The sequence below is a fragment of the Aquarana catesbeiana genome, linkage group LG06, assembly GCF_042186555.1.
Source record: "Aquarana catesbeiana isolate 2022-GZ linkage group LG06, ASM4218655v1, whole genome shotgun sequence".
NCBI lineage: Eukaryota > Metazoa > Chordata > Amphibia > Anura > Ranidae > Aquarana > Aquarana catesbeiana.
The window spans coordinates 409,587,340-409,605,738 of NC_133329.1; the positions used below are offsets into that span (position 1 = coordinate 409,587,340).

The following is an 18,399-nucleotide window of genomic DNA, read 5'->3' on the forward strand; positions in this document are numbered from 1 at the left end:
ATTGAGGGAAAGATGAATGCAGCAATGTACAGAGACATCCTTGAAGAAAACCTGCTCCAGAGTGCTCTGGACCTCAGACTGGGGTGAAGGTTCATCTTCCAACAGGACAACGACCCTAAGCACACAGCAAAGACAACAAAGGAGTGGCTATTGGACAACTCTGTGAATGTCCTCGAGTGGCCCAGCCAGAGCCCAGACTTAAACCTGATTGAACATCTCTAGAGAGACCTGAAAATGGCTGTGCACCGACGCTCCCCATCCAACCTGATGGAGCTTGGGAGGTTCTCCAAATTAAAATGGGAGAAACTGCCCAAAAATAGGTGTGCCAAGCTTGTAGCGTCATACTCAAAAAGACTTGAGGCTGTAATTGGTGCCAAAGGAGCTTCACCAAAATATTGAGCAAAGGCTGTGATACTTATGTACATGGGAGGAGCCTGTGATACTTATGTACATGGGAGGAGCCTGTTATACTTATATACATGGGAGGAGTCTGTGATACTTATGTACATTGGAGGAGTCTGTGATACTTATGTACATGGGAGGAGTCTGTGATACTTATGTACATGGGAGGAGCCTGTGATGGGAGGAGCCTGTTATACTTATGTAGATGGGAGGAGTCTGTGATACTTATGTACATGAGAGGAGTCTGATACCTATGTACATGAGAGGAGTCTGTGATACCTATGTACATGGGAGGAGTCTGTGAGACTTATGTACATGGGAGGAGCCTGTGAGACTTATGTACATGGGAGGAGCCTGTGAGACTTATGTACATGGGAGGAGCCCGTGAGACTTATGTACATGGGAGGAGCCTGTGAAACTTATGTACATGGGAGGAGCCTGTGAGACTTATGTCCATGGGAGGAGCCTGTGAGACTTAGGTACATGGGAGGAGCCTGTGAGACTTAGGTACATGGGAGGAGCCTGTGATACTTATGTACATGGGAGGAGCCTGTGATACTTATGCACATGGGATTTTTTTCATTTCTTATTTTTAATAAATTTGCAAAGAATTTAAACAAACGTCTCTCATGTTGTCATTATGGGGGATTGTTTGTAAAAGTTTGAGGAAAATAATGAATTAAATCCATTTTGGAATAAGGCTGTAACATAACAAAATGTGAAAAAAGTGAAGTGATGTGAATACTTTCCGAATGCACTATATATATTATGGATTGGACACATTGTAACATTTCTGGCTGTTATATATATATATACTTACATGTGATTGATATGCTCTCTTTATGAATGTATTTATTGGAATATGTCGGATTTCCCTTGTGTCGGCGCTCATCCATGATTTACTTCCAGTGTTTGGAGATGGGAGTATTGGGATGGCGTTCCCTATGTTGCTTTATCTGACGTAATGAGCGATGTTCCGGATACAATGTAATTCTTCCATACACATCACTGATAACGGCCGACATGCCTCAGCAGTCCAATGCATTTTCCAGAATAGCCGGCTCTGATATATTGCGCTGTATCAATTACCTGATAATCGAAACGCACAGCTCGTCCAGAGCCAAAAAGACTTTAATTGCATGGCCCCGCCCACCCAGGGGAGACCAATGCTGGCCATACACTCTACGAGAAATTGTCCGAAATGTGGTCATTTAGACCGTTCGTTCGTTTTTTGGCCAGTTAATGGGCACAGAATCGACAATCGTTGGGACGTTTTTGAGCCGAAAAAACAAAGGACAAGTTTGGAAATTTTCTGCCGAATGAACGATAAATTGAAAGGTTAATGTGTTTCCCGTCCGAACTGTCTGCACCAGGTATATGAAAAAACAAAACAAAAAATACATTCATTTATGTCCACTGAATGATTTATCAGTCATTACATGATGGCGCCATCGTTTGTGCTCACGGCCGAATGTTCGTTTTTCGAAAATGGGTTCGGCCGTTTTTTCGTATAGTGTATGGCCAGCATAAGGAAATGACTCCTCCCCCTTCCAAAAAATTACAATGTACAAAATGCCCCCTCCTCCTTCTACAAAGTTACAATGTACAGTCTGATCACTGGGGGGGGAGGGGAGACTGAGAAAATGCCTCCTCCTCCTACAAAGTTATAATGTATAGTCTGGTCACTGGGGGAGGGGAGACTGAGGAAATGCTTCCTTCTGCCTGCAGCAGACTGATGACATCATCTCAGCCTAGGCAAAGTCACTGGCTGGAGCGCAAAGGTGACTTGTAATAATAGAAGGTGGAGTTTAGGGATCACCGATTGGTCCTGTGTATTGTGTAGTATATATTGTGACAGGTCAGGGATTTATATGCAGACTTGTAGAGTTGGTGACAGGTCCACTTTAAGGCCTCATAAACAAAGCAATAAAATGTCTTGTGCTGTGTAAGGGAAAAGGTTTTATGTTGTCTCCGGTAATAAAAGATTCATTTGACGGTTTTACAGGTAATGAGGCTGAATGGCTATTTGAGCGCGTTCCGTGCGTCGATCGCCGATGTATCTGCTCGTTATTGCCGGAAGGGCTTTACACGGCGACATGTTTACATTACAATATGGATGACTTTATTACTTCCTATAACTGATTACAGACAATCCTTGCGCCCCGGCCCACTCGAATGGTCATTTAGTTGTATTGATTGCGGCAGGAGAAACTAACAAAACTTTCACCGCGTTCAATAGAGCAATCCGTCAGTCCTGATGACAGGAATACCAGAGAGGCACTGCGAAGAGCGCCATCGGGGGGTCCAACCTAAGAATTCATTCTAATACCATCTCTCCCTGCCCCCCCCCCCCCATTTCCTCCCAACACCTCCACTGACTAACCATCCCCTCCCAACACCCCCACCTCCCATTTCCAACACCCGCACCTCCCATTTCTTCCCAACACCCCCACTGACTCCCCCCATCCCCTCCCAACACCCCCACCTCCCATTTCTTCCCAACACCCCTACTGACCCCCCCAAACTCCTCCCAACACCCACACCTCCCATTTCTTCCCAACACCCCCACTGACTCCCCCCATCCCCTCCCAACACCCCCACTGACCCCCCCAAACTCTTCCCAACACCCCCCTTCCATTTCTTGCCAACACCCCCACTGACTCCCCCAAACTCCTCCCAACACCCCCCCATTTCCTCCCAACACCCCCGCTGACTCCCAAACTCCTAACACCCCCACCTTCCATTTCTTCCCAACACCCCCACTGACTCCCCCTATCACCTCCCAACACCCCCACTGACCCCCCCAAACTCCTCCAACACCCCCCCCATTTCCTCCCAACACCCCCACTGACTCCCCCAAACTCCTTCTAACACTCCCACCTCCCATTTCTTCCTAACACCCCCACTGACTCCCCCAAACTCCTCCCAACACCCCCACCTCCCATTTCTTCCCAACACCCCCACTGACCCCCCAAACTCCTCCTAACACCCCCCATTTCCTCCCAACACCCCCGCTGACTCCCCCAAACTCCTAACACCCCTCCTCCCATTTCTTCCCAACACCCCCACTGACTAACCATCTCCTCCCAACACCCCCACCTCTCATTTCTTCCCAACACCCCCACTGACCCCCACCATCCCCTCCCAACACCCCCACCTCTCATTTCTTCCCAACACCCCAGTGACCCCCCCCAAACTCCTCCCAACACCCCCACCTCCCATTTCTCTCAACATCCCCACTGACTCCCCATCCCCTCCCAACACCCCCACCTCCCATTTCTTCCCAACACCCACCATTGACTCCCCTAATCCCCTCCCAACACCCCCACCTCCCATTTCCTCCCAACACCCCCACTGACTCCCCCCATCCCCTCCCAACACCCCCACCTCCCATTTCTTCCCAACACCCCACTGACTCCCCCAAACTCCTCCCAACACCCCCACCTCCTATTTCTCTCAAAATCCCCACTGACTCCCCCATCCCCTCCCAACACCCCCACCTCCCATTTCTTCCCAACACCCACCATTGACTCCCCTAATCCCCTCCCAACACCCCCACCTCCCATTTCCTCCCAACACCCCCACTGACTCCCCCCATCCCCTCCCAACACCCCCACCTCCCATTTCTTCCCAACACCCACCATTGACTCCCCTAATCCCCTCCCAACACCCCCACCTCCCATTTCCTCCCAACACCCGCACTGACTCCCCCATCCCCTCCAACACCCCACCTCCCATTTCTTCCCAACACCCACCATTGACTCGCCTAATCCCCTCCCAACACCCCCACCTCCCATTTTCTCCCAACACCCCCACTGACTCCCCCAAACTCCTCCCAACACCTCCCATGTCTTCCCAACACCCCCAATGACTCCCCCAAACTCCTCCCAACACCCCACCTCCCATTTCTTCCAAACACCCCCACTAACTAACCATCCCCTCCCAACACGCCCACCTCCCATTTCTTCCCAACACCCCCACTGACTCCCCAAACTCAACCCAACACCTCCACCTCCCATTTCTTCCCAACACCCCACTGACTCCCCAATCCCCTCTCAACACCCCCACCTCCCATTTTTTCCCAGCACCCCTACTGACTCCCCCAATCCTTCCCAACACCTCCACCAACCTCCACCTCCCATTTCCTCCCAACACCCCCACTGACTCCCTCTATCCCCTCCCAACAAACCCACCGACTATTTTGTCCCAACACCCCCACTGACTCCCCCAAACTCATCCCAACACCTCCACCTCCCATTTCTTCCCAACACCCCCACTGACTCCCCCAAACTCCTCCCAACACCCCCACCTCCCATTTACTCCCAGCAACCCCACAGACTCCCCCATTCCTTCCCAACACCTCCACCAACCTCCACCTCCCATTTCCTCCCAACACCCCCACTGACTCCCTCTATCCCCTCCCAACAAACCCACCGACTCTCCCCATCCTCTCCAAATACCCCCACCTCCCATTTTGTCCCAACACCCCCATTGACTCCGCCATCCCCTCCCAAGCCTCTCACTGACCCCCATCTCCCATTTAGTCTCGACACCCCTGACATTCCTCCTCCTCCATACACGCTCACCGACCCCCACCTCCCATTTCCTCCCAACACTCCCATTGGCTGCCTCCATCCCCTTCCAACACCCCCACCGACTTCTTCCATCCCCACACCCCCATCTTGCATTTCATCCCAACACCCCCACTGACTCTCCCATCCCCTCCCAACACCCCCACTGACTCCCTCCATCCTCTCCCAACACCCCCATCGACCCCCACCACCTCCCATTTCCTCCCAACACCCCCACTGACTGCCCCCTATTTCCTCCCAACACCCCCACTGACTCCCCCATCCTCTCCATACACCCCCACCTCCCATTTCCTCCCAACACCCCTACTGACTCCCACCATGCCCTCCCAACACCCCCATTTCCTCCCAACAACCTCACTGACCACCCTCCCCAATTAGATTGTAAGTTCCTTTGGGGGACAGGGTGCAGTAGGAAGGTTTTATGAACGCTCTCCCTCTGCCTTATATGTGGATGTTCTATAAATACGAGAAATTTATAAGTCACCCACACAGCTCCAACCAACTTTGTAATCCAAATTTCTGTAGGTGAACCAGGACACGTTCCCCACTCGCTGCAGGTACAGGCAGCCAGAAACGAAACATGAAAGAGCATTGACGACACTGAACTTCTGGTAATTTCTGTTCGCTGCATAAATGTTATCTGAAGTTTATTTTTCCTGAACTTTGCATTATTTATGAGGCTTTTTTTTTTTTACAGTTTTGCAACGCCAACATTTTCATAAGTGTTTATTACTAGTAAAGCTCAAAAACAGGGAACGGGTTCTCACATGTTTAAATTACCTTCCCTGACTTTGTTAATAGCGATACAGATGGACCTTCATTAACAGTTAATTAAAAGGAAGTAGTGAAGTCATCAGTTATCGCAAGGGAGCTGTGATGTCATATCCATCTATCAATAATGAAAGGGTGGGATAAAAAGAGCAATAAAAATAAATATGCCTTAGGGGAACTATTTATTACACTATATAGTCAGAAAAATGTGAACCCCTCTCCCAGTGATGGAATTCAGGTGTCTCCAGTGAAGGGTACTGGAAATTCTACATCATACAAAGACATTGTAGACAATTGTGCTCTTCAAAACTTGTGGTGACAGTTTGATGAAGACCCTTTTTTGTTTCAGCAGGACTGTGTCCCTGTGTACAAAGCCAGCTCCATAGAGATGTGGATTGACCAGCTTGGTGTGGAAGAAGTCAAGTGGTTGACGCAGAGCACTCAACCCTACTGAAAACCTTTAGAATGAACTAGAACCTGAGTCAGGTCTTCTCAACCAACATCTCCATAAAGACATGGTATGACAAGTTTGGTGTGGTGGAACTTGAGTGGGCTTCAGAGCCCTGACCTCAACCCTACTGAACACCTTTTGGAATGAACTAGAACCTGAGCCAGGTCTTCTCAACTAACATTTCCATAAAGACATGGTATGACAAGTGTAGTGTAGTGGAACCTGAGTGGGCTTCAGAGCCCTGACATCAACCCTACTGAACACCTTTGGGATGAAATGAAACGAGCCAGGTCTTCTCAACCAACATCTCCATAAAGACATTGTTTGAATAGTTTGTTGTGGATGAACTTGAGTGGCCTTCAGAGCCCCAACTTTGACCCTCCGGAACACCTGTGGGATGAATTGGAATGCCGATTGTTAGCCAGGTCTTCCCATCCAACTTCAAACACCTGACCTCACAAATGGGCACAAATTCTCACCCTCCTAAATCTTGTGGAACATCTTCCCAGAAGAGGAGAGGAAGGTAGGGCCACAAAAGGGGCAACTCCATATTAATTGCCATTGGAATTGGGAATCCAAAAAGCTCATATAGGTGTGACGGGTGTTTTCAAGTGTCCTGCACAGAGCCCTGACCTTAAACCTTCTGAACACCTTTGGGATAAATTGTTACGCTGATTGTGAGCCAGGTTGTCACATAGCTGAGATGATGAGCGGATTTGTTTTCCAGCTCCTGTCCAAAACCTCTGGAAGTGGCAATAGGGAATGTGAGGACCTGGAGCTGCATAAGTTCCAGTGTTAAAGGAAGTCCGAGACCAGTTGACGCTGTCAGGTGCACCCGAGGACTGTAGACCACTGGACAGGAAGCAGCCGCAGGAACACCATGGCGACAAAATTTAAAGCACACAAACCAAGGTTGGCAACAGGCAAGCAGCAGGGGCACCAATTCAGAAGACAGGAACAGTTTTGAGGATTCAAGCTGAGGTCAGTAACATTGGAGCGGCAAAGTACCAGTTTAGGAAACGGGTAGACAAAGGTTGAAAAGAAAGTCACCAGGCAAGCTGAGAAACTCCATATTAATGGTCATAGGGGGAGGGGTAATTCCATATTAATGGCCATAGTGGGAGGAGAGCAACTCCATATTAATGGTCATAGGGGGAGGAAGGCAACACCACATTAATGGCCATAGGGGGAGGTTGAAAACTACATATTAATGGCCATAGGGGGGGGGACTCTATATTAATGGCCATAGGGGGAGGGTGAAAACTCCATATTAATGGCTATAGGGGGAGGAGGGCAGCTCCATATTAATGGCCATAGGGGGAGAGGGGCAACTGCATAATAATGGCTATGGGGGAGGGGGCAGCTCCATAATAATGGCCATGGGGGGAGGGGGCAGCTCCATAATAATGGCCATGGGGGGAGGGGGCAGCTCCATAATAATGGCCATGGGGGGAGGGGGCAGCTCCATATTAATAACCATGGGGGGAAGGGGGCAACTTCATATTAATAACCATAGGGGAAGGGGACAATTCTATATTAATGGCCATAGGGGGAGGGGGCAACTCCATATTAATGGCCATAGGGGAGGGGGCAACTTCATATTAATCGCCATAGGGGGAGGGGGGGGATTCCAAATTAATGGCTATAGGGGGAGGGGGCAACTCCATATTAATGGCCATAGGGGGAGGGGAGCAACTCCATATTAATAGGCATAGTGGGAGGGGGGCAACTACATATTAATAGCCATGGTGGAAGGGGGAAACTCCATATTAAATAACCATGAGGGGGGGGGGGGGGGGGCAACTTCATATTAATGGCAATGGGGGGAGGGGACAGCTCCATATTAATGACCATGGGGTGGCAACTCCATATTGATGGCTACGGGGGAGGGGGGAAACTCTATATTAATGATTTATATACTGTAGATGTGATGGCCAGGGGTCCAAAGGCTGGTCCATATAGTGCACCTATAAATATATAGAGCAACTGTATCATTTTTTTTTTTAGTAAAGCTCCACCTCTTATTAAAAATAACCATACTTGAGCTGCAACATTGTAACTTTGTAGCCAATCACAAGCAGTGGCTAATCTGTGTCAGTCAGTTGTGAACACAGCCAATACCTACACAGACACCAGGATTTACAGAATTGTGTCATCTCTGTGAGCCCACATCTTAGTCCAGGAAGAGTATGGTGACCTGAATGATGCCTGAATAAAGAGAGTGCTGTCCTTCAGGAGAGAAAACTCAGTTGGAGGCATTGTTCGGGGGTGGGGGTGGGGGGTGTACTGAAATGATATACTATTTCTGAAGACAGGTCCACTTTAATGCTGCAAATTGATCGGACTGCATATCAGAAGAAAAGAAAATGATATTCCAAATCGCCGGCGGTAATGGAACATTATGGTGGCGGTTTTATAGGTAATAGAGGTGACTTACTGCTGGAAGACGTTTCTATATATCGATCATCGTTCTGCTCATTATGGACGCGGGAGCGGATTTATACTGCGACATTCTTACATTCAGATATTAATCCATTTATTACTCGGTATACACCTCATGCTCCAGCCACCTCCTCCATAGTATCAGCAGAGGTATTGATTACAGTGGTATCTAGTTGGGGGGGGGGGGGATTCTGCCCACCACACCATACCTGGACTGATCCCCTGGAGAGCACAGCGGGGGGGGGGCAGGGAGTAGTGATCTGTGGCTGCTAATACCTGGAGTCAAGGTGAGGACCAGGTCCTGTTCTCCCAGTGCTGCCCCTCCCCCTCCCAATCTGAATGCTGTACTTCTACTACTTGCATTAAAAAAAAAATACATTTACAGTAAAATTATAATCTATGTATATTTTACCTTCCCAGGATCACCCCAGTGTGAGAGCAGGGGTCCTCTCTGCAGCGGTTTCCCCCTGAGTCAGATGTCCAGCTAACCAATCAGCAACACCGAAGCTTCAATTGTGGGGCTTTAATGAATGCAGAGTTACATAAGGCCAGTCATACAGTACTGTGCCTTATTTGGATTTATATATATTTATCTGGAGTTCTTCCTTAAGGCCTGTATAATCCAAACACATGGAGGACACCAAACAGGAACTACTCACCAGCTCGATCCAGGAGTTGACGCTGACAGTGACATCATCAACCGATTCCACGTAATGCCACCAGTGACGAGGGACAAATAACACCTGAAGGAGACAAAGTTAGAAGTTAGGTTGATGGGTGTGGTTTGGAATTGACTTTAGACAGAGTTAGGGGTTAGGTTGATGGGTGTGGCTTAAGACTGACCATAGACAGAGTTAGGGGTTGGGTGTGGTTTGAGATTGACCATAGATATAGAGTTAGGGGTTAGGTTGATGGGCATGGCTTAGAATTGACCATAGACAGAGGTTGGGGTTAGGTTGATGGGTGTGGTTTGGAATTGACCTTGGAAATAGAGTGAGAGAATAGGTTGATGGGTGTGGCTTGGGACTGACCATAGACAGAGTTAGCAGTTAGGATGATGGGTGTGGTTTGAGATTGACTTCAGGCATAGAGCTAGGGGTTAGGTTGATGATTGGGGTCAGGGATTAATCTTAAAGGGTTATCTTAATAGTTGCAGTTAGGGATTAGCCTGAGGGACAGAGTGAAGGTCTAGGTGGATGTAGGGATTAGCCCGAAGGATACAGTTAGGGGTTAGGTTGATGGGTGTGGCTTAAGATTGACCATAGGCAGAGTTAGGGGTTGGGATGGCCTGTTGATGGTACTTGAGGATTGAGATTGGGAAATATTTCTCCAGAGTTAAGGGTTAGATTGATGGATGTGGTTTGAGATTAACCTTATGAGTTAGGGGTTAGGTTGATGGGTGTGGTTTAGGAGTGACCATAGACAGAGTTATGGGTTAGGTTGATGGGTGTGGATTGAGACTGACAACATACACAGAGTTAGGGATTAGGTTGATGGGTGTACTTTGGCATTAACTTTAGACATAAGAGTTAGGGGATAGGTTTATTGGGTGTGGCTTGGGATTGACCATAGACAGAGTTAGGGGTTAGGTTGCTGGGTGTGGTTTGGAATTGACAACAGGCAGAGCTAGGGGATAGGTTGATGGGTGTGGCTAGGGATTGACCATAGACATAAGGGTTGGGTTGATGGGTGTGGTCTTTGATAGATCATACGCATGGAGATAGAGGTTAGGTTTATGGGTGTGGTTTGAGCTTGACACAGACATAGACTTAGGGGTTATGTTGATGGGTGTGGTTTGAGATTGACCATAGATATAGAGGTAGGGGTTAGATTGATGGGCATGGCTTAGAATTGACCATAGACAGAGGTTGGGGTTAGGTTGATGGGAGTGGTTTGGAACTGACCTTGGAAATAGAGTGAAAGAATAGGTTGATGGGTGTGGCTTGGGAATGACCATAGACAGAGTTAGGGGTTAGGTTGCTGGGTGTGGTTTGGAATTGACTTTAGACATAAGACTTAGGGGATAGGTTAATGGGTGTGGCTTCAAATTGACCATAGACATAGTTAGGGGATAGGTTAATGGCTTGGGATTGACCATAGACATAGGGGTTAGGTTGATGGGTGTGGTCTTTGATTGATCATAGGCATGGAGTTAGGGGTTAGGTTTATGGGTGTCGTTTGAGCTTGACATAGACATAGACTTAGGGGTTTGGTTGATGTTTGTGGTTTGGAATTGACTTTAGAAGAAGAGTTAGGGGTTAATTTAATGGGTGTGGTTCGGGATTGACCATAGGTATAGAGTTACTGTTTAGGTTGATGGGTGTAGTTTGGGATTGAACATATACATAGTTCAGAGTTAGGTTGATGGGTGTAGTATTGGATTGACCTTAGACATTGTTAGGGGTTATGTTGATGGGTGTGGCTTGAGATTGACCATAGATATAGCGTTAGGGGTTAGGTTGATAGGCATGGCTTAGAATGGACCCTTAGAATTGACCATAGACAGAGGTTGGGCTTAGGTTGATGGGTGTGGTTTGGAATTGACCTTGTAAATAGAGTGAGAGAATAGGTTGATGGGTGTGGCTTGGGACTGACCATAGACAGAGTTAGGGGTTAGGATGATGAGTGTGGTTTGAGATTGACTTCAGGCATAGAGCTAGGGGTTAGGTTGATGACTGGGGTCAGGGATTAGTTTAAAATGATAGAGTAAGGGGTTATCTTAATAGTTGCAGTTAGAGATTAGCCTGAGGGACAGAGTTAGGGTCTAGGTGATGTAGGGATTAGCCTGAAGGATACAGTTAAGGGTTAGGTTGACCATTGCAGTTAGGGATTAGCCTTAAGGATAGAGTTAGGGGTTTGATCGATGGTTATGGTTAGGGATTAGCCCAAGGAATACATTTTGGGGTTAAATTGATGGTGTTATGCATTAACCTAAGGGATAGAGTTGGAGATTAGGTGGATGTTTGGGGATTAGTCTGAGGGATACAATTAGGGGCTAGGTGGATGACTGAGGTTAGGGATCTTCCATCTGATGACCTAGGGCGGCCTCTTTTGACCTGTCTCCGGTGCGCGGACCGGGTGCTGGATCAATTCATGGCCCTCGACCTGTGGCGTCTGCATGACGTGGGCGGGGTCCGCCCCCTGCTGTGGGGATATATCAGCCTGGGTTAGTCATGACCTCCATTTGCACATTGCTCCTTGTGGAGGTGGTCATGTGGATTATATTCAGCACTTGTTACCCATTCACAGGTATTACCCTGCAAAGCTATTTGTTCTTTTCTCTTTTTTGCTTGTTTGTTTCAGTTTTGTTTTTTCCTCTCCTCATTCTTTTCACTCAGCTTTACACTATTGCATATGATATTCAGCTATGGTTTGGTGTTTTCTCTGCATTCTCCATTCCACTATTCACGGATTCACATAGGTGTTCACTTTGCACTTTGATTGATCACCTGTATATCTGTATCCACTGCACACTATACTAGACCCATTTATTCATTATTTTGTTATGCTATACACTCAAACACATTTTTTCTTCTTAGAATCATCTAGTCTATGGTGTTCATACACCCTAATTACCCCACCCGGGGTCTTGTTCTTGTTACCCCCTGGCTGCTTTCCCCAATTGGCCATCTTTGGGTGGTTTTCCTTGCCTCAACCCCATGGGAGACCACATGTCTCGGTGCCTCCCTCTCCTCCCCAGTGCTGGGCCCACTAATTGAGTTGATGTGTAAGTAGTAAGGCATTTATTCATCCATTTATTCAATTTTTATCTACAGTGGAACCTTGGTTTACGAGTAACGCAGTTAACGAGCGTTTTGAAAGACAAGCAATTTTTTTTTTTAAATTCTGACTTGGTTTGCGAGTGTTGTCTCGCAAAACGAGCAGAATTCAAGCTAATTGGGAGTGCAGTACCGCATTTGGCCAGAGGGGGCGCTGGGGACACTCGGAATGGTTCGGAGCCGTTCAGAAATACTCCGAAATACTCCGTTCCCGAGTGTTTCCGAGTTCAGCCAAGCTGTCCCCGAGCATTTCCGAGGCTCTCCGGCGCCCCCCCCCCACCACCTCTGGCCACATGCGGTATTGCATGTAATAGAAGGTAATGCGGAACGAATTATCTTCGTTTCCATTGACTTCTATGGGGAAACTCGCTTTGATATGCGAGTGTTTTGGATTACAAGCATTCTCCTGAAACTGATTATGCTCGTAATCCAAGGTTCCACTGTATTTATTTATTCAATTTTATTTATTTATTTTTAAAATATTATATATATAATTTTTTTCCATAGATGAATTGCTGCATCAAACTCCTGATGAGTGGACCCTAGTGAGATCCACAAAACACATAGAGCTCCATAGATGCTACAATACATTTACTCATTTATGGGCCAATTGTGCATTTTGTTGTGATATCTTCATGATTATTATATACGTATAATGTCTCATTATATGTGGATCTTTTTACTGCTAATGCTTATATGACTTTTTGCATAGATATATTACATTTTTTTTTTTTTACGTATTTTTGTATACCATGAATTTAGAATAAATTATCAATTGTATCCTAGTTGTGCCTAGTCTGTGACCCACCTCATTTAAAGTCCCATGACGACTCTGTTTTGTGGTTAGGGATTAGCCCGAGGGATACAGTTAGGATTTAGCTTTATGGCTGCTGTTAGGAATTAATCTGAAGAATAGAGTTAGGTATTAGGTTGATGTTTGCTTTGAGGGGTTAACCTGAGGGATTCAGTTTTCAGCTAGGTGGATGGTTGGGGTTCGGGATTAGTTTCTCGAAAAGGAGTTGGTTGATAGTTGAGGGATAGGGATTATTTTGAGGAATAGAGTTAGGGGTTAGGTTGATGGCATTAGTGAATAAACAGAGATGGGGTTGTGAGTTAGGTTGACATTTGTGGTTAAGGATTAGTCTAAATGATAGTTAGGTGATAGGTGGATGGTAGGGGATAGGGATTAGCTTGAGGGATACAGTTAGGGGTTAGGTTGATGGCTGCAAGTAGTGATTAGTCTGAGGAATAGAGTTTGGGATCAGGTTGATGGTTGCTGTTGGGAATTAGTCTGTGGAATAGATTTAGGGGCTCTGTAAATGGTTTGAGTTAGGGATTAGTCTGAGGGATAGCGTTAGGGGATAGGTTGGTGGCATTAGGGGTTAGCCTAAAGGATGGAGTTAAGGGCTGCTCTAACGTTCGCAATTTGGGTTAGAGGGATACAGTTAGGGGGTTAGGTTGACTTTTGTGGTTTGGGCTTAGCTTGAGGGATATAGTTGGTTTAGGTTGATGGCGTTAGGGGTTAGCCTGAAGGATGGGATTAATGGCTAGGTTGACATTTGCGGTTTGGGATAGAGAGATACCATTTAGGGCTAGGTTGACATTTGTGGTTTGGGATAGAGAGATATCCTTAGGAGTTAGGTTGACCTTTGTGGTTTGGGTTTAGTTTGAGGGATACAGTTGGGTTTAGGTTGATGATTGGTTGGGGTTAAAGATTATCTTGAGGGAAAGAGTTAGGGGTTAGGTTGATGGCTGTAAGTAGTGATTAGTCTGAGGAATAGAGTTTGGGATCAGGTTGATGGTTGCTGTTGGGAATTAGTCTGTGGAATAGATTTAGGGGCTCTGTAAATGGTTTGAGTTAGGGATTAGTCTGATAGATAGCATTAGGGGATAGGTTGGTGGCATTAGGGATTAGCCTAAAGGATGGAGTTACGGGCTGCTCTAACGTTCGCAGTTTGGGTTAGAGGGATACAGTTAGGGGCTTAGGTTGACTTTTGTGGTTTGGGCTTAGCTTGAGGGATATAGTTGGGTTTAGGTTGACGGCGTTAGGGGTTAGCCTGAAGGATGGGATTAATGGCTAGGTTGACATTTGTGGTTTGGGATAGAGAGATACCCTTAGGGGTTAGGTTGACCTTTGTGGTTTGGGCTTAGTTTGAGGGATACAGTTGGGTTTAGGTTTAGGTTGATGGTTGGTTGGGGATAAAGATTATCTTGAGGGATAGAGTTGATGGTGTAATCGATTACTCAGGGATAGTTAGGCATTAGAGTGATAGTGAAATTAACTTGAAGAATAGAAATAGGGATTAGCCTGAGGGATACAGTCACGGGTTGGTTTGATGGTTGAGGTTATAGATTAATTTAGGAAATAGAGTTAGATAGATGGCTGATGTCACATCTCAGACTTCATGATTAGATTGAGGATTGCGGTTAAAGGTTAGATTAAAGAATAGGGTAAGGGATTAGGTTGAGGGATCGAGTTGGGTAAATATTAAGGCGACAGTAAGCATTACATTCTTGGAGTATAATTATTGCTGTATGGAAACATCACGGTTTCTTCAAGCACCAGTGCTGAAATACATACAGAATGAAAAGCCAATCATGGACAATGTATTGCAAATAAAAGCATTTGTGCCAAAACGAATCCTCTGGCCAAATTCTCGGAGTGAAAAGTACTATGTACCAAACATACAAGCTTCTTATATCTTGAAGACTGACGTCATATTCAGCAAAGATCTATAACTCAGCCAGCTCCGTCTCACAGAGGGGAATATAGCCTGGAAAATACCGATCTTTAGAATGCAGACCCACAGAAAACACAATATTCCCCCACCTTTTACCACCCCGCTAATCCTGTTAGAGAATTGAGCTGTTACAATACAACCTGATTTCACCAAGCCGCTAATGAGGCGGAAAAGTTACATTTCCCTAAAAAAGAGACCTCCAGAAATTACAGAGCGGAAAAAATAAAATACAAAGTTCTGAGCTCTGAAGAGGCCGCAGGACCAGCAGGGAAAATTGCATCTCGTAATGCTTTAGGAAAACCTAATGTACAGGTTTCTTTTCATAACTGAGCTTCCTATGAATAACACACAGATAGACATAAACGTTCTGACATCTGAAGGAACTCGAGATATCTGACAATGGATGCTTTACTGCAGCCAGAGCTAACCATTGTTATGTGCTCTTACAGTATCTAGTCGTCATCCCACTGGGGGGCAAAAATAGCTGGACATTCGCCTTTTTTCAACAGTTTTCTAAATTATATTGTGTATATACAGTATATATTCTGCTCCTTGCTACTTCAACCAGAATCCTGCAGAAGGTGCCATCGGATGACAATCACCCAATCTCACTGCTTGACAGGACTAAATCTTGGGGTCTAGTATTGGATGGGGTACCAAGTAGGCTGAGGTTCCTCTCTTTAAATAGTGTCTTCAGGGCAACTCCCACACCCTACTCCAGACTAAGGTGCCTGAGGGAGGGAGTCTTTAGTGGTTGGAGGACAGTCCAACTTCCCCACCAACCATTTCAGAGGAAAGCAACACGAACTCGATCGTTTCAGTAACATGACTATCACAAACAGTGCATCGTAAAAACACCAGGTCCTTTAGGTTGATGGACCCTTTAGATGTCTGACCACCAGATGCACCATTAGTTTGCCCGGCATGGATGAGGTTGATCCGGCGGAGGAAGTCGCCAGAAATAAGCTCAGATTTATGTGTTACGTCACAAACAGTGCATCGTAAACACCAGATCCTTTAGGTTGATGGACCCTTTAGATGTCTGACCACCAGATGCGCCATTAGTTTGCCCGGCATGGATGAGGTTGATCCGGCGGAGGGGGTCGCCAGAAATTAGCTCAGATTTATGTGTTACATTTCATTGTGTTTAACAGCAAATGGATGCCATTAGTATCTCAGCAGTCCACCCAATTTTCTCAGGAGGCCCGAGAGAGATTGGATTATGTGACTGGTTGTAAGGACAGCACTGCATGCCAGCGCCATCTCATCGGCAATTCCGCCGCTTCCCAGGTGGTGGGAACAGAAAGCACTTTACTTTTATTACCATCAAATGAAAGCGAAGAAGCGCCTGCCCGACACACTTACTAGGCCAATTCTCTCCGGTTACAGAAATGAGGTGTAACGCCATCTGAAGGATGACCGAACATATCCCATTGGGAGAAAGATACCTCCGCCATCTATGTATGGGGGTGAGTAATTACCGCTTCCAATATACCGATCCAAGCAATGCATTGAGCGTCAGAGGTAGCTTAAGCACTTGCAAACCTGTACCCTGCCAGCCTGCTGTGGAACTACTAATCCCAGCAATCCAGCCAGACAGAGGAATCCTAAACCTTTATTAGCCCGTACCCCCCCCCACCCCAGTGCACCCTGTGGGGACCAGCCATTCCACAGCTTATCTTAAAGGGCACAAAATAATATATAATTGAGATTTTTTTTTTTGGGGGGGGGGGGACAAAACAATAGTAAAAATTATAGCGGCTCGGACAAACTAGAATGCTACCGGCCCTATTAACTGCTATACACATGTACGTGGAAGCACGGTGCTGGGCCCTATCCCATGCTGCCACATAGATGGATTTGCCTCGCACAACTGTGTTGTCCTGGAAACGTGCTCAATCGGTGCTCCCAGCACTGCGATCGCCCTGTCACCGGCAAGTTTTGGTCACCTGGTAAGGATTGGAAGCCAGTAGGACGCGCTCTCTATCTTGTGATCACTATGATGGCCACGTAACATTTCCTGTGTTGCAAACTAAGATATTCCGCGCTTAGGAAAATGTTTAAAAGAGAACTGCAGCCCCCCCAAAAAATGGAAAAACACTGAGGTGAAATCCAAAAAATAATAAAAAACTCTAGTGGGGAATATGGCGCTGTTCAAAAGTGTATATAATTGAAATAATACCCTAAAGAATGTGTGGTTGCAATATGTGAGAAATACTGTGAACAAATGTATGAATGGTAAACAAACAGCATATCATGTGTATATGCCACAAATGTAAAACATCACATAATATAAAAAAAGCCAAGTGCAAATGAGGCGTAAATAATCATAAAAGAAATACATGCACTCAAAAAAGAAAAACATAACCAATATATAAATGTGTGTGATATTGGTGCTGGTTTACAAAATCGCAAGAAAAACGCACAAAAAATACCCAAAAAATGCACAAGTATAATCAATGGTGTAATAAATAATGTGATAGTGCACCAAAATTTTCAAAAATCAAATCCAAATGATATAGGTGCCCAAGCAAAATTAAAGTTCTATATACAAAAGAAGAAAAGAAAAAATCTGTGAAAAGTATCTTTGCTTCCAAAAAGATCCCGTGTAAATTATTGTGATCGTTGTGTAATCTCTTCCTCTGGAACCCCCACTTGTGTCCCCACTCACCGGAAAGCCCAACCTGCAGGGGTAATGGGCAAATGAAAGTAAATCCACTGGTAGAAATCGATCGGTGTCCCCCTCTGTGGTTCCGCGATCTCCTTCCTGGTTGGGTTATCGCTAGTCCTTTAAAAAAGTCCACATTTCAAATGAAAAAACGAGCATAAGAAAAAGATATCGAATTCCCTTTGTTAGAGGTGCTGCAAGGCGTCCGTAGCCCACCCTACGCGTGTTTCGTCGTCAGACTTCTACTGGGGCGTGCCCCAGTAGAAGTCTGACGACGAAACACGCGTAGGGCGGGCTACGGACGCCTTGCAGCACCTCTAACAAAGGGAATTCGATATCTTTTTCTTATGCTCCTTTTTTCATTTGAAATGTGGACTTTTTTAAAGGACTAGCGATAACCCAACCAGGAAGGAGATCGCGGAACCACAGAGGGGGACACCGATCGATTTCTACCAGTGGATTTACTTTCATTTGCCCATTACCCCTGCAGGTTGGGCTTTCCGGTGAGTGGGGACACAAGTGGGGGTTCCAGAGGAAGAGATTACACAACGAT

At 46.2% G+C, this 18,399-nt stretch overlaps 1 protein-coding gene across 2 annotated transcripts in view; it reads right to left on the reverse strand.

Moving 5' to 3' along the window:
• HSPBAP1 (HSPB1 associated protein 1) overlaps positions 1–18,399 on the reverse strand; it is a 115,583-nt gene that overhangs the window by 22,297 nt on the left and 74,887 nt on the right. For both annotated transcript variants that reach the window (XM_073634481.1, XM_073634480.1), the window contains one exon: positions 9,318–9,401. In XM_073634481.1, the coding sequence (XP_073490582.1) occupies positions 9,318–9,401 (84 nt within the window). The remainder of the gene's footprint in view (positions 1–9,317; positions 9,402–18,399) is intronic.